The sequence below is a fragment of the Rhipicephalus microplus genome, chromosome 3, assembly GCF_043290135.1.
Source record: "Rhipicephalus microplus isolate Deutch F79 chromosome 3, USDA_Rmic, whole genome shotgun sequence".
In the NCBI taxonomy this organism is placed as follows: Eukaryota; Metazoa; Arthropoda; class Arachnida; order Ixodida; family Ixodidae; genus Rhipicephalus; species Rhipicephalus microplus.
In genome coordinates, this window is record NC_134702.1 from 23,584,963 (window position 1) to 23,601,663 (window position 16,701).

Genomic DNA, 16,701 nt, shown 5'->3' on the forward strand with positions numbered 1-16,701 from the left:
GTGGCTGCATTTTAAATGGAGGCGACAATGCTGTAGGCTCATGTGCTCAGATTTGGATGCACGTTAAAGAACCCCAGGTGGTCTAAATTTCCGGAGACCTCCCCTACAAAGTCTCTCATAAGCATAGGGTGGTTTTGGGATGGTAAACCCCACATATCAATCAATCATCTCTTTAAATTGCATAGCACGTCACCACAAGGACAGAAAATGACACACACACAGACCACTCGCTTGCAACTAAAAGGTTTAAAATCACTAGGCTTGCGCGAATAGCAAATTTAGGTTCGAAGTGCAATTCGAAGCAAAGAGTGATTTTGGTAGAATAATTGCGAATCGAAGTCAAATAGTACATGTCAAATGTTATAAAAGAAAAATGGGCATATTTGTCATGACCCAACTAAACTGCACAATATTTTTTCAAAGTTAAAACAAGACCTGTGCAAATTCCACTCTTTTTGGTTCAAAGGAAGTGGAAACAACCTTGAAAAGTAGCAGGATTTGACTTTCACTAGAATGCTAGTAATAACCTGTAAAATATGTCGTTTTAATATTTAGTACTACACTTTGAGCATTTAAGCCGGTATAACAAGCTTTCAAGCTCAAAAAATGATGGATCGCTGAGAGGGTAATATGTTCATTTAACCTTGAAAAGAAACTTCGCGGCAACCAGATTTTTTTTTTTTTTTTGGCAACACGAACTTTTCTTTTTCTTTTGTATTGATGTTTTCACAGCTTAGCACTCCTCCACTGCCATGAAACCACCTTCACAATGGGTTGCATGCGGACTAATACACCCCTATTTGTTCATTTCGAATACTTCGAAATTTTCAGCATTTTAAGTTCAAATCGAAGAATTCAAATATCTGCAGACGCCTAAAAATCACTATTGAATTTTATTGCCTCATGAATAAATTGTTAAATTTTAGAATCTATCCATTACGGGTGGAGTTACAGGTATTAGTTGCATGCTTAAAGCGCTTTCTGTAATCTTTTGTCCCAAACAAGCATGGTGAAAGCATGGCAGTGTACGCTGTGACTTTGACCACTTTCTTTTCTTCTTCCCCCCTCCTTTTAAATGTGTCAGCTCCCTTTCAGTGTGATTGCGAGCACGCTTGTGTCTAGTATCATTCTACACCATGTAGTTCTAGCGTCGCCAACCGTGGCGTGCGTACGTGGTGACATCCCACATCAGATACAATAAACATGCTCCGCACGAATGCAGAAATCAGCCAATGGCTGTGTCATAGCAGGTCGTAGTCTGGACAGTCCATGGCGATATTTGCCGAGAAACGAGCGAGCAAATTCTAGCAGACTTTAAAGTTTAATTGCGAATTCCCGGCCACTTGCTGCGCTATCATGTTTAGCGCACATGTTTACACAAGCTTCAACTACCAACCAGGAGCATTTTCTGATTACATAAAAAACTGTTCCAGAGAGGAGGAGCATCGCTGAAGACGGACAGTCAAGTTCACATAATTGAATTATCGAACTGAAACCACTTACAAAGGCCTCCATTTAACAGTAATTATGACAGCCACAATGTAGAAACCTGACCAAGTGCACCAAGACAGTTCAAAACATAGAGTGCCAACTGGGTGACCATGTTGGTGCCACAATGCACAGCGCTCACCAGTCCAGGACTGTAGTACCCTCGCAGGTATTTGTCGCAGACAGCCACGAGACACCAAAAGGCATGCTCAGCTGGCATGTGCATGAGCAGAACGGCTGCAATGGGCGCTTGGCCCTGGCAGTAGCCCACTGCAGGATTCAGCACAGAGTAAGCCTTCAGTATTCGGAAGAGGTCTTCCTGCCTACAAACGAAAGTGCCATACAAAGATGGAATCAAACACTGAGCGTCCGAGAAGGCACTAGAGTGTTTCAGAGCAGTAGACCCCAAAGCGTACACACACCATTGCGTTCCTTTGTTCTTCCAATAAGATAAGGAGAATACAAGAGAACTCTCCTAACTTATCATTGGGCAAAGACACTGCTTTGAGTTACCTACCCATGGCCGTGGTCCTTCACAAACATTTCGTGCTGCGGAAATTGTCGATGCAGGTCTTTCCGGATGTCGTCGACCCACCGTGGATCACCTGGATGCTTGTCAAGCTCCTGCAGGGACAGACATGAATCTAACTTGCTGCCAACACAGCCAATAATCATGCCGACAATGTATTAAACTGTATAAAATACTGCTGCAATAGACCAATTCGGTACCCAAATTAGAATGTGGTAAGAATGGGCGAATATTTGAGTGCTTCAAGTATTGGAAGGAATACTGCAGTATTTGAAATAAACAAAATATGCAAATTTGACCAAATGTGACTCCCTGAAAAGGTGATTTCACAGCACCGTGGGGCTTCTAAAAACTGTGAAACCATCTTTCCAGGAAAAAAACCCACACTGCCACAAATCCACACTTCAAAGTTAATAGTATGTAACTATCTGCACATCGATCAACTTTTTTCAAGTTTAAAAGCATGCTAGGAGGCCTTATATGCATGAAGTATAGCAAATTTTAGAACACAACTTATTGTATCGCTTATCACTTGGGGGCTATAACTATTTAAATCATGCCATTATTTGATCTTGCTCCCACTTATTTACAGATAAGTGACACATTCACACATTCGGACCCATAGCTCCAATTCTTAAAAATATTGTCGAAGTTAGTTGAGTCACGACAAAAAAAAAAGGTCTTTTTTTTACAATACGTGATATATGCTATTTGATTCGAAATTATTCAACGTAATCACTATTCCCTTCAAATTCACTTCGAACTACAAGTCTACTGTTCGCCCATTGCTAGAATATGTTGTGTATGTGAAACATAATGCGCAAAGTGATACTCTGTAAGGCGTCTGAAATTCTGACCATTCTATAGTCAGTACACGAGGAGGTTGTCATGGCGTGAAGCTGTCCATGTATACCACAGCTTAGCACTTCAAAGACAGTAACAGCCAGTCACCAGTTTTGCAACAGAGTTCACTGCTACTCTGTTGACAGAGCCAATAGGGGAAGCATGTGGAAATGGAATCTTCTTGCAACCACAGACACATAACAGGGGAATACTGAACTTTTTGGCAACGAGTAGCTTTGAGCACACTTACAGCAAACTTCCCCGGATAGCTCTCCATCAAAAACCGGCCCCCACACAGGTTCATCCAGGCAACGGAGCGCATTGATGAGGGTATGCCTTTGCGACATCTGTCACGAACCTGAAATCCATACCCCCAGAATCATAAATACGCTAGCATGCAGACAAGCCATATCGTTCACGGACTTAGTATATACTGTGAACAAAAACAAGCAGCTTGTGCAGCAAACAATGCAATGAAATAAACTATGTATAAGAATAGAAGTCGCTGAAAGCTTCCGTACGTTAACACAATATTCTCTTTTTTTGGTCCCATATTTCTGAACTGATAGCGTAGTGCTTATTTTAGATATTCTATGTAAACAGTGCTTGTCAGATATGATAGAACATAGCTTGACTGCACGTTGCGCATTACTATACTGCTGCCCTCGTCCGTCTTTGTTTTGTGATGTCGTGGGGCTCATGAGACAGCTTAAATGCAGGTTTTATCTCATCAACCTTTGCCACATATGCACATTAGTGCATGTACCAATGTGGTACAAGTTCAATAAACTAAATAGAGTACTCAATAAAGATTTTAAAAATTTTGGAAATAGACCATTTAAATGCAGCATTATTGTTCCACAAATAAATGGCTCAATGCCACCTCAACTCCAAAAGCTCGACTCACCACTGCCAACTTGCAGCTCAGTGACCTTTAAAACAAGCAAGGTGTCCGATTGGGCTAGCCTATATTCTGTAGCTACGTAAGCAGTGCGGAAGGGGCACGTAGGTATGACGCTGTCACTTGAGCAGCTGTTTTCATTGGTCCCCCGTCTGTCTGTTTCTTTTAAGCTGTTTTTGTTGCATGAAAGGAACCGACAACTAATTTTCATGGTGTCAGCTTTTTTAGCACAACAGAAAGCTTACCGGAATGGTAAGGTGGAAAACGCAGTGAAGTATTTGTAAACAGCATATTTCTATTTGTGGCGAATATGAAGTCGTATACACGCATGCTGCAAACAGTGGCGGTGGGGGCAGTTTTTTCGAGCGCAATGGCTTACTATACATGCATGCACTCTGCAGGCATGCGCTGCAGCTCGACTTAGTGCCCGACGGTCGCGAAGGCAACGCCGTGCTTCTACATCGTTCAACTCCTTTCGCATCATAAGCAGCACAAATGAGCGAGGCTGAACAACAACATACATACTCTAATTTTGAGGGCTGGCTCGCATGACCAGTGATGAAAGCGACATTTTGCTTTTTGGAGCAGCTTTCGGAGCAGAAAAATTGATGTTTCGGAGCAGCAGCTTTAAGTGTCTTCGGAACAGAAAAAAATGCTATAGCTTAGGGTTGCTATTGGTGCTTTCGAAGCAGATGCATGTTCCTAATGACTCCTGAAGTATAAAACATCACTTAAGCATGTAATAAATATAATTATTATTAAACATGCCGTACGCTAGTGTGCAGCTAGTATACAAGCAGTATAGTTGGCGTAAATCATGGATGGGGGGAGGGGGGTCAAGAGAGTATGTTGAGGCTAGGGAGGGCACCCCTTGCAAGTGTCCCACTGCAGATTTAGCTTTAGCATGTGATATAACCGTTAACAGTCAAGTATACCATAATCAGCTTTTTTAAAGGCTTTTTATCTTCATGCATACCTGTGTTAAATGCCTCTCAGCTGTGTGAACTATGGAAATAGAAAAAAGGTGAAAAAAAAGAGACTGAATAGAACTATGCAATTGCTCGAGCTCAGACCCCATGCTCGTTTTTTTTTTTAATTTTATTTGAGAGCATGACTTAATTCCTATATAAATAAATGTAAAACCTATATTAAAATTATGGACACCAAGGCCTGATATACGTCACTCCTTGAAATTTTTCAGGATTTACGCCACTGAGTAGCATACTAGGACGATAGTGTATACAGCTTGCTTTTGGTTTCGCTTATGCTCACAGGATGGTCTTATGGTTGAATTTCATTTTTCTTTAGTTTGCCAACATCTTTTCGGAGCAGGTTTGGAGCAGTTACTAGCAAATATTGCACTTTGGAGCAGCATGGAGCAGCATTTCTCTTTTGGAGCAGTTTGCAGAAATTGGAGCAGCACTTCCATCACTGGATGACAGCACTAGACTACGCGACTGCATACAGCAAAGCGATAGACTCCATATTCCATAATGAAGCTTCAAGGTCCTTCCACTAGGCTGTGTGACTTAATGTTTTATTTTTTTACTTTTAAGCACAATTAACAACATAAATCCTAGTCACAACATAATAATTGCCAAAGCCTGCACAGTCACAGTGAAAGCTGGAAGAGCTGCCTTTCAGAGCCTTTTCAGAACACTCTTAGGGTAACAGCTACAAGAACACTATCTGGGGACCCACTACACCATAAGTAATCATAATTTTTGTGTAGTAGGCCGGCATTCACTATGCTATCTTTCCCCATTTCTCAAAGAGGTGTGATCCCTCACCCACTTGCTAGGACTTTCGGGCAATTTTTTTATGCAGTGGCTGGCGACGATGAAGAATGATGCCTGAAGTGGACATGTGCCACAGTTAATAGGTGATCAAGCACAATGTTTTCTAATGGGTTGGAAAATTGGATGACCCACTCATTGCGCAATTCGCATTGTGTGTTGCCTGGTTGTTCCTTTGCTGCTCTAAAACACCATATTACTCATATTAAGGATTCCTTTCCCAACATCAAGCCTGCCTAAGGCCAGTTTGGAAACGAGTTCCAAGCACTGACGAGGCTCAGTGGTGGAATACTAGGCTGGGACGCAGCAGACCCGGGTTCGAATCTGATTGTGTCCTTGGAGTGTTTTTATTGACAGTTCTTTTTCTTATTTCTTGTGATACTTGTTATGGACACCGGCGACAGTGGCAGACATACAGCACCACACATGACCCGTGTTCTGATCTCATAACAGCTTTCACTGTAAAAGAACGCTGGAATATGTCCCTATATTTCACAGTCTTTTCATTCCTAGCAGGAACTAGTATAATCACAAATTCTGGCCAGTTCACAGTCCCTTGAAAATGAGTAATTTTCGTCCCCACCAGTTGAACAACCAACCAGTGTCACCACAGTAGGTGACATGTACCTGAATGTGACAATTGACTCACCTTCTTGAAGTGCTTGGTCATGTAGCGCTCCCAATTCTCCAGCATGTCCCTCCACTTAAGCTCTCGCTTCCACTGAACTTGAAGGGGTACACGACATGACCTGTGCACATCACATCAGGGGCATGGAATTCACTCCACGTAAGTTACCCTAACCCTCCACACAGAAAACTTGGCCTCACCAAATTGTCTAGTAGAAATATCGATGTACACACTTGGAATAGTAAATTTCCTTTCATTTTCCCGCCCATTATTATGGCATTGTGCATGAGAAAAACAAACAAGCAAAAAAAAACACACAGCCACCTCGGTACCATTTGCACATCCTTAAGCTGTGCTCAAAATTAACAACAAATGTTCATTTAAGTTCAAATAGGTGAAAATCCCCTCAACACTAACATTACTTTTCTATATTTGGTCCTCAGACAGTAGTTGATAAGAGCCAATCCTTGTTGCCACTACAGCAGAAGTTTCCAAATTACCACAGATATCTTCAGTAGGTACCTAGCGGAAATGGGGGACCCTTAATCCTAGTCTTTAAGAGTTGAATGCAATAGCGATGTCCTGTCATCAATGCGTACTTCAACCACTAGAAAGTGGCTTGTGCCAGTGAAGTTTTCGCAAATGGCTGCATTCTGTGTAATGAGTAGCATGCTTTAAACCAGGGGCAATTATGTGCATGAAATCTTTCCGAACTAGCTATGCACCTGCTACATGGCCTTAAAGAAATAGGCGCAGTAACATGTGTGCCTTTTGTAGTATGTGACCGGATTTAAACCAGGAAGTCATTGAGATAATCACATGTTCCATCGCCAGATGGCAAGGTACGGTTGTACTACACATTATTACTGTGATATTACAGGTTATATTGTGAAGCATGTATAAAGAACGCGTGTTTAGCATGAAAGTTACTGCAGTGTATTTGCAAGCCCCAGTAGAAGTTATTTTCACTGTATTTCCAAGCAGACGTGTGGCTGTATGGTCGAACAACTGCTTGCCATGCAAACAACTTGGGTTCGATCTTCACTCGGACCAATATTTTTATAAATTTTTTTATTTTGTTTGCATCTTTCTCGCTTTTTTGGTCACGCCGCGACGCTCTTCTCCCACTCCCCTGCAGACGACGCCGACTGCGTCGCACCGTAGACATGCTTGGAGAAATGCACATTCGGCGTCGTTCAAGTGGTGGCTGGAACAAAGGAACGCTAACATGTGTTCTTAATCGGGCTTGACACAGTAAGTGTTGTTCTCTGTAGCATGCTATGATCGAGACAGAGCCAAGCAGCGTGAGGCGACTTCGTGTGGCACAGCTTGTTTGCAAATTTCGCCTCCATGACACATGTATTAAGGTGCCTGACTACGTGACCTGTCGCGCTTTTCATTCTTTGTTTTAGGGATCTTTACTCCCACTGCCCCCTGAATCGTGCGTGTCAATTTAGACGCCCTCGTTCTCTTAGAAGAAATGCATTTTGACATCGATCCTGCATATATAGCTATGTTTTGCAGTCCAGCTCTGTCGTCACTGCATCACATTGCTGGAATACTAAAACGTAGTGCTGGTAATGCTACAGTTGTTTTCCCATGCACGATGATCGGGGAAATTTTGTTGTGGGCACGACATCTGGAATTTCTAAGTTCCCACGGTACGACAGTGTTGCGAATTTGACTTTCTCATCTAAGCGCAGGCCGAATGTAGGAGACTATGAAAGTGAAAATAATGGGCAATGCTAGTCGCCTGCGAATTATAGGGTGCCAGGGATCGGTCACCTCATTACCAAAATACTTTTTTTCGTTTAGGTGAATCTTGTCCTTTTAAAGCGCGACGTTAAAGAGCTTGTTTCGCAGAAATTATGTCGTCGGCATCTGTGTGTGAGCGGAAAAGCTGCGTTGGCCGTGAGCGAAAATTCGAGGTAGAGGCAATGAAGATGGTGTTTGCACTTTGGCCTTCCTTACGGTAAAGTGTGGATCTCCGCCGAGAAAGGAGGGCTTCGTGCTAGCGATTGGGGAGGCGACTGAATGGGTGTTCTTCCGTGTGTAAGTGCATATGTGTATGTGTGTGCGTGTGCTTTTGTGTGAGGTCTAGTGCATGCGTGCAGTGTGTACGCGTGTTCTTCTGTGCATGAGCGTGTGCAAATGTGTGTGTACGTGAGAGCGTGCGCTTGTCTGCCCGTGTGAGCGCACTTGTGTGTGTAGTCGAGTGCGAGCGTGTGCGCGAGTTCTTTTGTGCATGAGTGCGTGCAGGTGTGTGTGGGGGAGTGCACGCGCTCGCACGTGTTTTTTTTGTGCGTACGAATGCATGTCTGTGTGCGCTCTTTCGTGAGTGAGTGTGTGCGAATGTGTTTGTATGTGAGTGTGTTCATTTGTCTGTGTGTGTGGGGGTGTTTGCGCGTGTTTTTGTGTGTGTTTTTGTGCGTGTTCTTGTGTCACTGCATTTTTCCACGCATGAAAAAAAAAACGGCTTTTACGTGTACCTCAAACGCTAGCGTGGTCTATGTCTGTATGCAAATTAATGCTTGTTGCTCTCAGCCATCATTTTCCACAGAGTTATGAGACGCGTGCCAAACCAGACTGCTTCCCGTAAGAGCACATTTGCAGGAAGCTCCACGCCCGTAGCTTTCCCTTCATTGCTGAAAAATGTTGTCTGCAAGTAATGCAGCTAAGCTTGCGCACTGAAAGCCTCAGTACATCAAGGTACTTCTGCCAACATTCACGATGCAGCTCAGCTATCCTTAGGATCGTTTCCTTTTTCTGGAAGCAGTCAACAAAAAACTTTTAACAAGTCAGCCGGGTGAGTTTACTCTCCAGTGTGCTTTCTACTCATGTGCTGCACAGGAGGGCACCAAAACTTTTTTGAAAACTGGCTCACGGATGTCTTCGATTCGGTCACTATCATCACGACAGCAGTTGGGGTATGAAGAAAAAGAAAGAGTATAGCGCCAGCCACCATCAATTCTTTTATTTGTTTAATTTGAGGCAGTGGGGGGGGGGGGGGGGGGAGGAAAGAAAGTGCACAGCTAACCAGCGATCTGCGGTTTCTATAAAGCGACATTTTCAAGCACTGCAAACCATCCCCTATAGATGGCAAAGGGAAGGAGGGGTAGTAGGCACGCACCCCCATGCCGCGAACGGAGCGACCACGCACCCTTTTGCAATTACGCCTCCTCCGTCCGAATGAGACGACCATTAAAACACCGCCGCGCGCGCCAGATCCAGGTGACCGTGGTCATGCATAAGATAATTTTTTGCTCACAACCAACGATGCTGTCACCAATGCAGATGCCAAAATTTCTGTGAAATGAGCTCTTTAACACAATCAATCGCATTAGAACATATTATATTCCATATTGCATCTGCATATATAAACGTTGAAAACCCCTGCCTGATGTATGTGAGGAACATAATGTCAGTGCAGAGACCAATGGTGAATCAGGCTAGTACTGTCAATACTTGTTTATGTTTTTAAGGAATACCTCATCGGCCTCACGAGAAGCAATGCAAAAGAGAAATGAAACAACACAATAAAAACTTAAAATATACACTAAAAACTGCAACCCAAAACATTGGCAAGTAAATAACTAATAATAAGGGCAAATTCAACTATGTATATCTCTTTTTGTTTTTCCGTTACAAACAAAATGAAGTATATGTGGTGGGTTTGTTGTGTACAAACATTAGAAGAGTGAAATTCATTGAGAGGATCTATATAAACCTTGGTATACAGTATAGTTAAACGTCCTTATAGGTCCACCAGTTAAAGCCAACAGCCCCCCTAGTGTTGCTTCCCCAACCTAAGAATGAACTGGGTATGGCGGCGTGGGGGTGCGAGAACGACCAACGTAGATCCGTTTTGATTACATAGCCTGACCTCATTGTGCCAGCTGAGACAATAAAGAGAGGGCGGCCGCAGAAAAGGGCACGTCAGAGAAAATGTCAAGCTGAGCCTCAACACATGTGAGATAGCCCGGGGCAAAGTATACATATGATTTTTTTTTTTTTTTTTTTTGTTTGCAGAGTGTGCAGTGGAGGTCCAATGCTAAAAAGAAAGTGGAGCTGATGGGCATGGAGTCCTGGCTGCTGCTGTCATACAAATTTTCTCTATCATTCTTCCACTATTTTTTACATTTTCTCTCTTCTCTGTGTGTTTTGTGTATGTCTTTTTTGACCCTGTTTATCTCCATTTCTTTCACTTTCTATTTGTTTCGCAGTCTATCTTCATCTTGACTTTCTCTCTCTCTGTACCCATTTATAAGAGGCATGCTCCGGGCAGCGATTCTTGTCTTTTATATGAGATGTCTCTAATAAGCAGGGTACCACGTAGGCATGAAGAAGACAAGAAATGATCACGTGCTGGTTCGTGTTAGTGGTGATAGGTTTCTGTTTGCAATAGACGAATAACAGTTGGCTTGAACAGCTCAACAATTAAAATGAAGTTGGATAGACCTCTCAGTCTCACGACTTGAGATAACTATTTCTCTACAGAGTACTGCATTAAAAAATGAGGAATAAATGTGCCTAATTTCCACAATATAGAGGTGTGCTGTGCACGAAGTCCTTGCTGTGCGTACACCAACTCGGGAAATATTGGTCAAAGCATGTCAACTGGTGGACAGAAATTAGGTATAAAAGCAAATCTTATGAAGAAAAATCTCTACCAGTACACGGAAGCATTAATACTAAACAAACTGTTTATTTGCTTGTTTATTATTGATAGGGCTAAGCTTAGAGAGGTCATTACAGGAACAGAAATATAACAAGTAAGTACAATGTAATCAAGGTACACATGCAACATAAAGATGAAGATAATAATTGTGGAGACACTGCTCGCTTGATATATATTCGCAGCAAAAACAAAAAAAAAGCTAAGTCGGTTCTTCCTAAAATAAAAAGTAACGCAGGCTTACAAAGCCTAGTTTCACTGAGACACGCAAGCATGCGGACAGTAAGAAAAGCAGGCACTCACGGATTGGGCCGAGTGTACTGGGATCCACCTAGGAAGCCATACTTGTCCGGGACAGCCTCGGAAGGGGCCTCGGAGCTGAGAGAGCCATTTCGGGGTCGGCAGCCCACCAGGCTCGTGGCTGTGCTGTCCATGGTGATGTCACTGCCAGCATCTTCATCCTCCTCTCCTCCTCCCCCCCAGCCACCCCATCGGCTTCCCTCCTCCTCACCCAAGGGCCCACTGGCCATCAAGTGTCACCACCAATCAGCTCAGCCCTAAACACCTGCTCCCACTTGGGTTTTGTGCCATCTGGAAAGGACCAGCACAGTTTTTGCTGGTGCAACAACCTTTGCGTACACCATCCTCTCTATCAATATGCCACAACACTCAACCAATAAGTGATAATGCAACAATCTCAAAGAGTCACCCAGATTGCGTTTACTGTCAAAACTTTGGCTCCAGAGTCACTCCCTGTTCATGAATTTTTCATCTATTCTTCCATCTTTCCTCGCTTCTGCACTGTTTGGATCTCAGAAAGATTGTCACAGCTAGACATGCTGCAGTTGATCGTCTCTCGACTCTTTTCACTAGTTGCAAAGATTACTTGAGGCGCTCTTCAAAATCTGCCTGTCGTCCTCGATTTTGCCTACCGTGAAATGCCGAGCAAGCACCCCCCTCCCTTTTTTGGGAGGGCGGGGGGAAAAGCTGAAGTGAGTGCCAAACAAGCGCTAATAACCGGTTTAGGACCAAGCAAGTGCCCCCTTTCGAAATCTGGTCGGATTATTGTTCACCTGGGGGGGTGGGGGGGGGGGGGCATTTCTTTGGCATGTTACGACAGTCAGTTTTCTATTTTCCAGTGGCTACGGCAATTCCGTTACCTCTGAAATGATCCCAGACCTTTTTCAAGGATATGTGGCCTTTGTTTATTTGCCTGTGTACACCTGTGTGGTGTTTGCACATACCCTATACAAAGCCTTTTCCTGTGCCACTTTTTGTGCTGCAGTACTTTATTATGCCAATGCTTGCGCCGATTTCCTATACTTCGTACGTCAACACTGCCATAGCATGTTTCACACTATAGTGCGCAGATGATGACACGACCTTCAAAAAAAAAAGTAGTTCAACAAGAGATACGTCCAATCATCACGAATCTACACTTCTATACGACTTCATAACCTCCATTTTTGCCATGCCAACTTCGATCCATTATCCATGCTTCCCTGTATGCTCTCTTCATCAGCAATGTGTACTAAGCAGAGAGCTCTCTTGGTTCCTCCAACAAAACAAGTTGCTTATGAAAAGCAGTGGCACGAAATGAAAATGTGAGAAAGAACTAGAAAGTGTGGCATAGATGCTCTAGTTAATACCACAAGGAAGATGCACGTGTGCCAGAAAATGTGGTCTAAACAGAAATTGCAAAGCGAGCTCATGTGCCCGGGAGGCTATTGTTACAACGCCTGCTATCTTTTAGCCTACACGCAACACTTGTGACTCACTGATAACCTTGGTGCACGCTCTTTCATTGCTTTTCATGTACTGCAATCATGATGAACGATAGCTTCAAGTGAAATTTGTTGTATTTTCTTTGTTTCTTTCTGCCACTGACAATCCGGAAAAAAGATTTGTAGATGTGCAAAGCTGTTTTGTTGCTGCTTCTCCGCTACACTGTATCCTTGAATGGCTGTCCTGATGCAATGATTTGAAGTGAGCGTCTCCGAAGTTGAGCAGAGCAATACTAAGCTTGACCATGGCATACACCCCAATCAACAGTTGCGAAAGCACTGATAAAATCTAATCTCCGTAAGCTGAGTTGAGTCATGTCCTGTACACATAAAGGTGAAACTGCCTAGGTCAAAGTGAAAACAGGCACTGATAGCAACATGTAATGTAGGCAAGAGTTCATATAAGAAACAGCAATAAATCACAGAAAGTAATCAGAATACTTTTCAAAACAGTTATCTGGATCGTGACCCTGGTGGTTTGATATCAAAATGAATGCATATCTCTAATAAGATATCAAACTGCACAGAAATCAAGGCATGTATGCTAACTATAGAGCACAACACCAACTGTATATAGTGCAGGAACAACACTGAGACTCCAATAACACCAAAAACCGCAAGAAGCAAAATAAATCCTCGTCATAACTGAGGCAAGCATCATATCATAATGTGTGATAGTTGAAGCTTAGTATTTGTTCTATGTCCGTAGACCAGTTACACCATTCATCCAGTGGTTGTAGTCCGATGTTAGCATTAAGTGAATTACCATCAGCATTGTTCTCTTCTGGCAGTAAATTCACAAGCACAAGATCATTATTGTATATAAGAAAGAAAATTGAGTATTGTCAAACGTGTGCAGTTGACCTGTTTCTTGATACCAGATGCATAAATATCACCCAAACAGATAAGGGAAATTGTACTGTACGAATAGTGCACAAGGGTACTGGGGTACTCAGTATAGGTAATTAGACAGAGACTGCCATCTTGTTTTTAGACTTCGAGTTATACCGGCTAACATTATCTATGGGAAAGGTGGCGTGACACTGCAGGTATGTGAAGCGTGAGCTGAACTAGACATTTAAAGGGGCAGTAAATAGAAAAAAAAAAGAAACATTTCTCCAATTCCAAAATGACCATTCTATATTATCAAAATGCAACTCTCGCCACAAGAAGACAATTAGTAAGCAAGACAATCTATCAAGAAAAAATACAGGTTACAATGCTGCATTGAGGTTCACACAAAAAAACTTGTGCCTACAAGGGCCCATGTAATGTTTTACCAGTACATTGACGACACAGTGCTCAAAGGGAGTGACAGACACACCACAGCAAGTTTTATGACGGCTATTTTGTCAATGAGGCTGCAATACAAGGAAGAAACAGCGAAATAGCTGATGTCAAAGAATTTTATGTTTCCCTCCCATGGCAAATGTTTCAGCGACAAGAAATGGCAACATTTCATCTTACGAATTCAAGCATGTCAGCAGCTTTTTACAATAATTTATTCATTTACACAGTAGAGCCATAGGCGCAAGCATGCCATACTCTTGTTTCCTGTGACTATGAAATCAAAGAGTGGCATGAAATTGACACAGTGCGCTGTCTCTCGAACATTTTCAGCAACATAAAGCTACTTTGTGTTCATGCTAGACATACTGACCTTACCATCAAAAAGAGCAACACCTTAAAAAGAACAAAAAGAAAACTGACATTTATATGCTCTGAAATACGGCTGCAGGTCTAGGTCATTGACTGATTGGTTGATATGTGGAGTTTAACGTCCCAAAACCACCATATGATTATGAGAGACACGACCAACTGGGGTTCTTTAACGTGCACCCAAATCTCAGCACACGGGCCTACAACATTTCCGCCTCCATCGGAAATGCAGCCACCGCAGCTGGAGGTATAGGTCGTTAATCAGAACAACAAAAGTGCTTAAGGTCTCCAGGCTGCAAAGCACCCCATACATGCACCCCAGAGATGTGCTTATACAGTCGCAATAGTTGGGTTTTATAATCAACAAGTTTTTGTACTTGACATCAGTACACTTCTTGTGCAGATCAGCTAAAAGCCTTTGCGAGAGATGCACCATTATTTCTGGATAACGCAGCTACAGAAAAAAAATGTTTTCACGCCAAAACAGCATTATCTCGCACACATACACTTGTCGAGTGAACAGGGAATACAAGGCGCCAAAGTCACCTGTTGAATGCTCCGAATTCCCAGCACCGCGTTTTCGAGAAGAAAACGTCGTCAAACTCTAGGTATTCTCCGATTCTTTTCCGACGAGTGCGAACAGGAAATGAGCGGCGCAAACATGTCGTACTTACGTAGGTACACCTCGAATATGCGACACCGGGAGGCTCACGCTCTGACGTGGGCGTGCGCTATTTATCTACCGCGACGACTGCTCACCGCTCTCTTCGAGCAACCATTAAGCCAAGTGGCAATTCATTATGCGTGGCGGACAGTTATGTTCGCGTAATCGATCGCATCGACAACATATTAACACTTACTTTTTTTTTTTTCGGAAGCGAGAAGCAAACCTTAGCCGTGTACTAACTAGAGCAGAACGTTTCGAGGGAAAGTGTTCCGTAGACTCGTTCGGAGCAAGCGATTTTCGTTCCCGAGATTGCCGTAAGGTACCGCAACGAACCGCAGATAAGCATTGCGAAAAACGAAGCTCACAACACTATTTACCGCTTTCTCTAAAACATCACAAGTTGGTTACAGGCTTTCAGCGCATGCCACAGCGAGTTTTCGCGAGAGAGAACGAACAGAGCCGCTTACATTATGCTTTTGTTTTTGACGCCTAGAAGCGACGGCGACGACACAGCTGCTCGAATCGGCGCCGTCTCTCAGCCGCGATCACGGCTCTCAGGTGTCGAGAACTGCCGTTTCGCCGTGTTGCCTCGCACTGAGTCGACTGGTGGCACCGTTATGTAGCGCAAAACAACGTTCGAACTGCCTGACCAACTCTAAGCAAAAGGAAGTCGGCGGCATGTTTGCAACATTTCGACATCGCGGTCGATCGCGAGCCGTGGTTTTATTAAGCGACCGACGACTTCTTCGAGTACACGAGCGATTCTGCTGTCACTGAGAGAACTCAACGACGTACGGCTCCCTCCCAAACGAACGTGTCAGGAAGCAAGGTTTGCGATTACATTACAACTACACCCCGTGTTGCGGACTTGGCGTTTCTTGTGGAGAAGTGGTGCTCGCGAGCGGAATACATATTTTAAGGAGGTACTTACACAGTTCGGTAGCTGCTGCTTCTCTAAATGTATAGGTCCAGGCCTGCAGCAGGGACTGGTTCAGCGAAAAAGAGGGACTTCCGCGAACAACTCCGGACGGACAAATAAGCACGGATGATCTACTTTAGTAGAAAACAAAAAACGACAACAAACCGAAGCGAGGTGATGCACTGGCAATGTGGGTGATTACGACAGTCCTTAGGTAATCTTGGCAGAAGGCATTGTCATGGCACAAAAACAAAGTAAACAAACGTCGTAAGTCTACTTAATTTTTGTTTTTATAACTTTAGACGCAAAGTAATGAGTAATTTTTAAATACTTTGATACCACTGCAATGGAACTTGAATTGGCGCAAAGTTTGAAGCTACGCCTTTGCCACTCACGGTGTGTGTAAAAGAGCAACGGCACCCTACTGAAGGAACGAGTGTGCTTACATTACGTTTGCACGGGCAACGTCAGCTTACTTTCTTACATAATGCAAATACACTCCAGACTGATACGCAGATTTGGCAATTTAGATTTAGGTTGCGCTTTGCAAAATACCAAATCCATTTTTTTTTATTTTTTCTAAAAATGAAAGTGGGATGCGGGGCGCTGATCAGGCAAGTGTTGTAGAATGCCATGTAAAATGCACTGTTTGCCAACGTTACACTTCGCCATGGTCATAGAGTTTCCTAAATTCACTCTATGGTACACTGTACCTTGGTGGCCATAGATACAGCCACTGTATCTATGGCCACCAAGGTACAGTGTACCAAGCACGGAGGAAGGAAAGGTCCGTCAGGAAGGAAAAGTCCACG

At 43.3% G+C, this 16,701-nt stretch overlaps 1 protein-coding gene across 4 annotated transcripts in view; it reads right to left on the reverse strand.

Moving 5' to 3' along the window:
* Positions 1 to 16,071, reverse strand: part of LOC119180470 (TBC1 domain family member 10B-like) — a 34,207-nt gene extending 18,136 nt beyond the window's left edge. The window contains exons 1-6 of one of the 4 annotated variants that reach the window (XM_037431636.2): positions 15,902 to 16,069; positions 11,164 to 11,451; positions 6,207 to 6,306; positions 3,111 to 3,218; positions 2,006 to 2,112; positions 1,631 to 1,811 (exon numbers count right to left, since the gene is read on the reverse strand). In XM_037431636.2, coding sequence (XP_037287533.2) covers positions 1,631 to 1,811; positions 2,006 to 2,112; positions 3,111 to 3,218; positions 6,207 to 6,306; positions 11,164 to 11,390 — 723 coding nt within the window. In that variant the 5' untranslated portion in view covers positions 11,391 to 11,451; positions 15,902 to 16,069. Of the gene's footprint in view, positions 1 to 1,630; positions 1,812 to 2,005; positions 2,113 to 3,110; positions 3,219 to 6,206; positions 6,307 to 11,163; positions 11,452 to 14,849; positions 14,869 to 14,977; positions 15,841 to 15,901 lie in introns of those variants that run through there. The other 3 variants (XM_075889087.1, XM_075889086.1, XM_075889088.1) reach the window with 3 other exon arrangements.
* Positions 16,072 to 16,701: the final 630 nt, after the last annotated feature.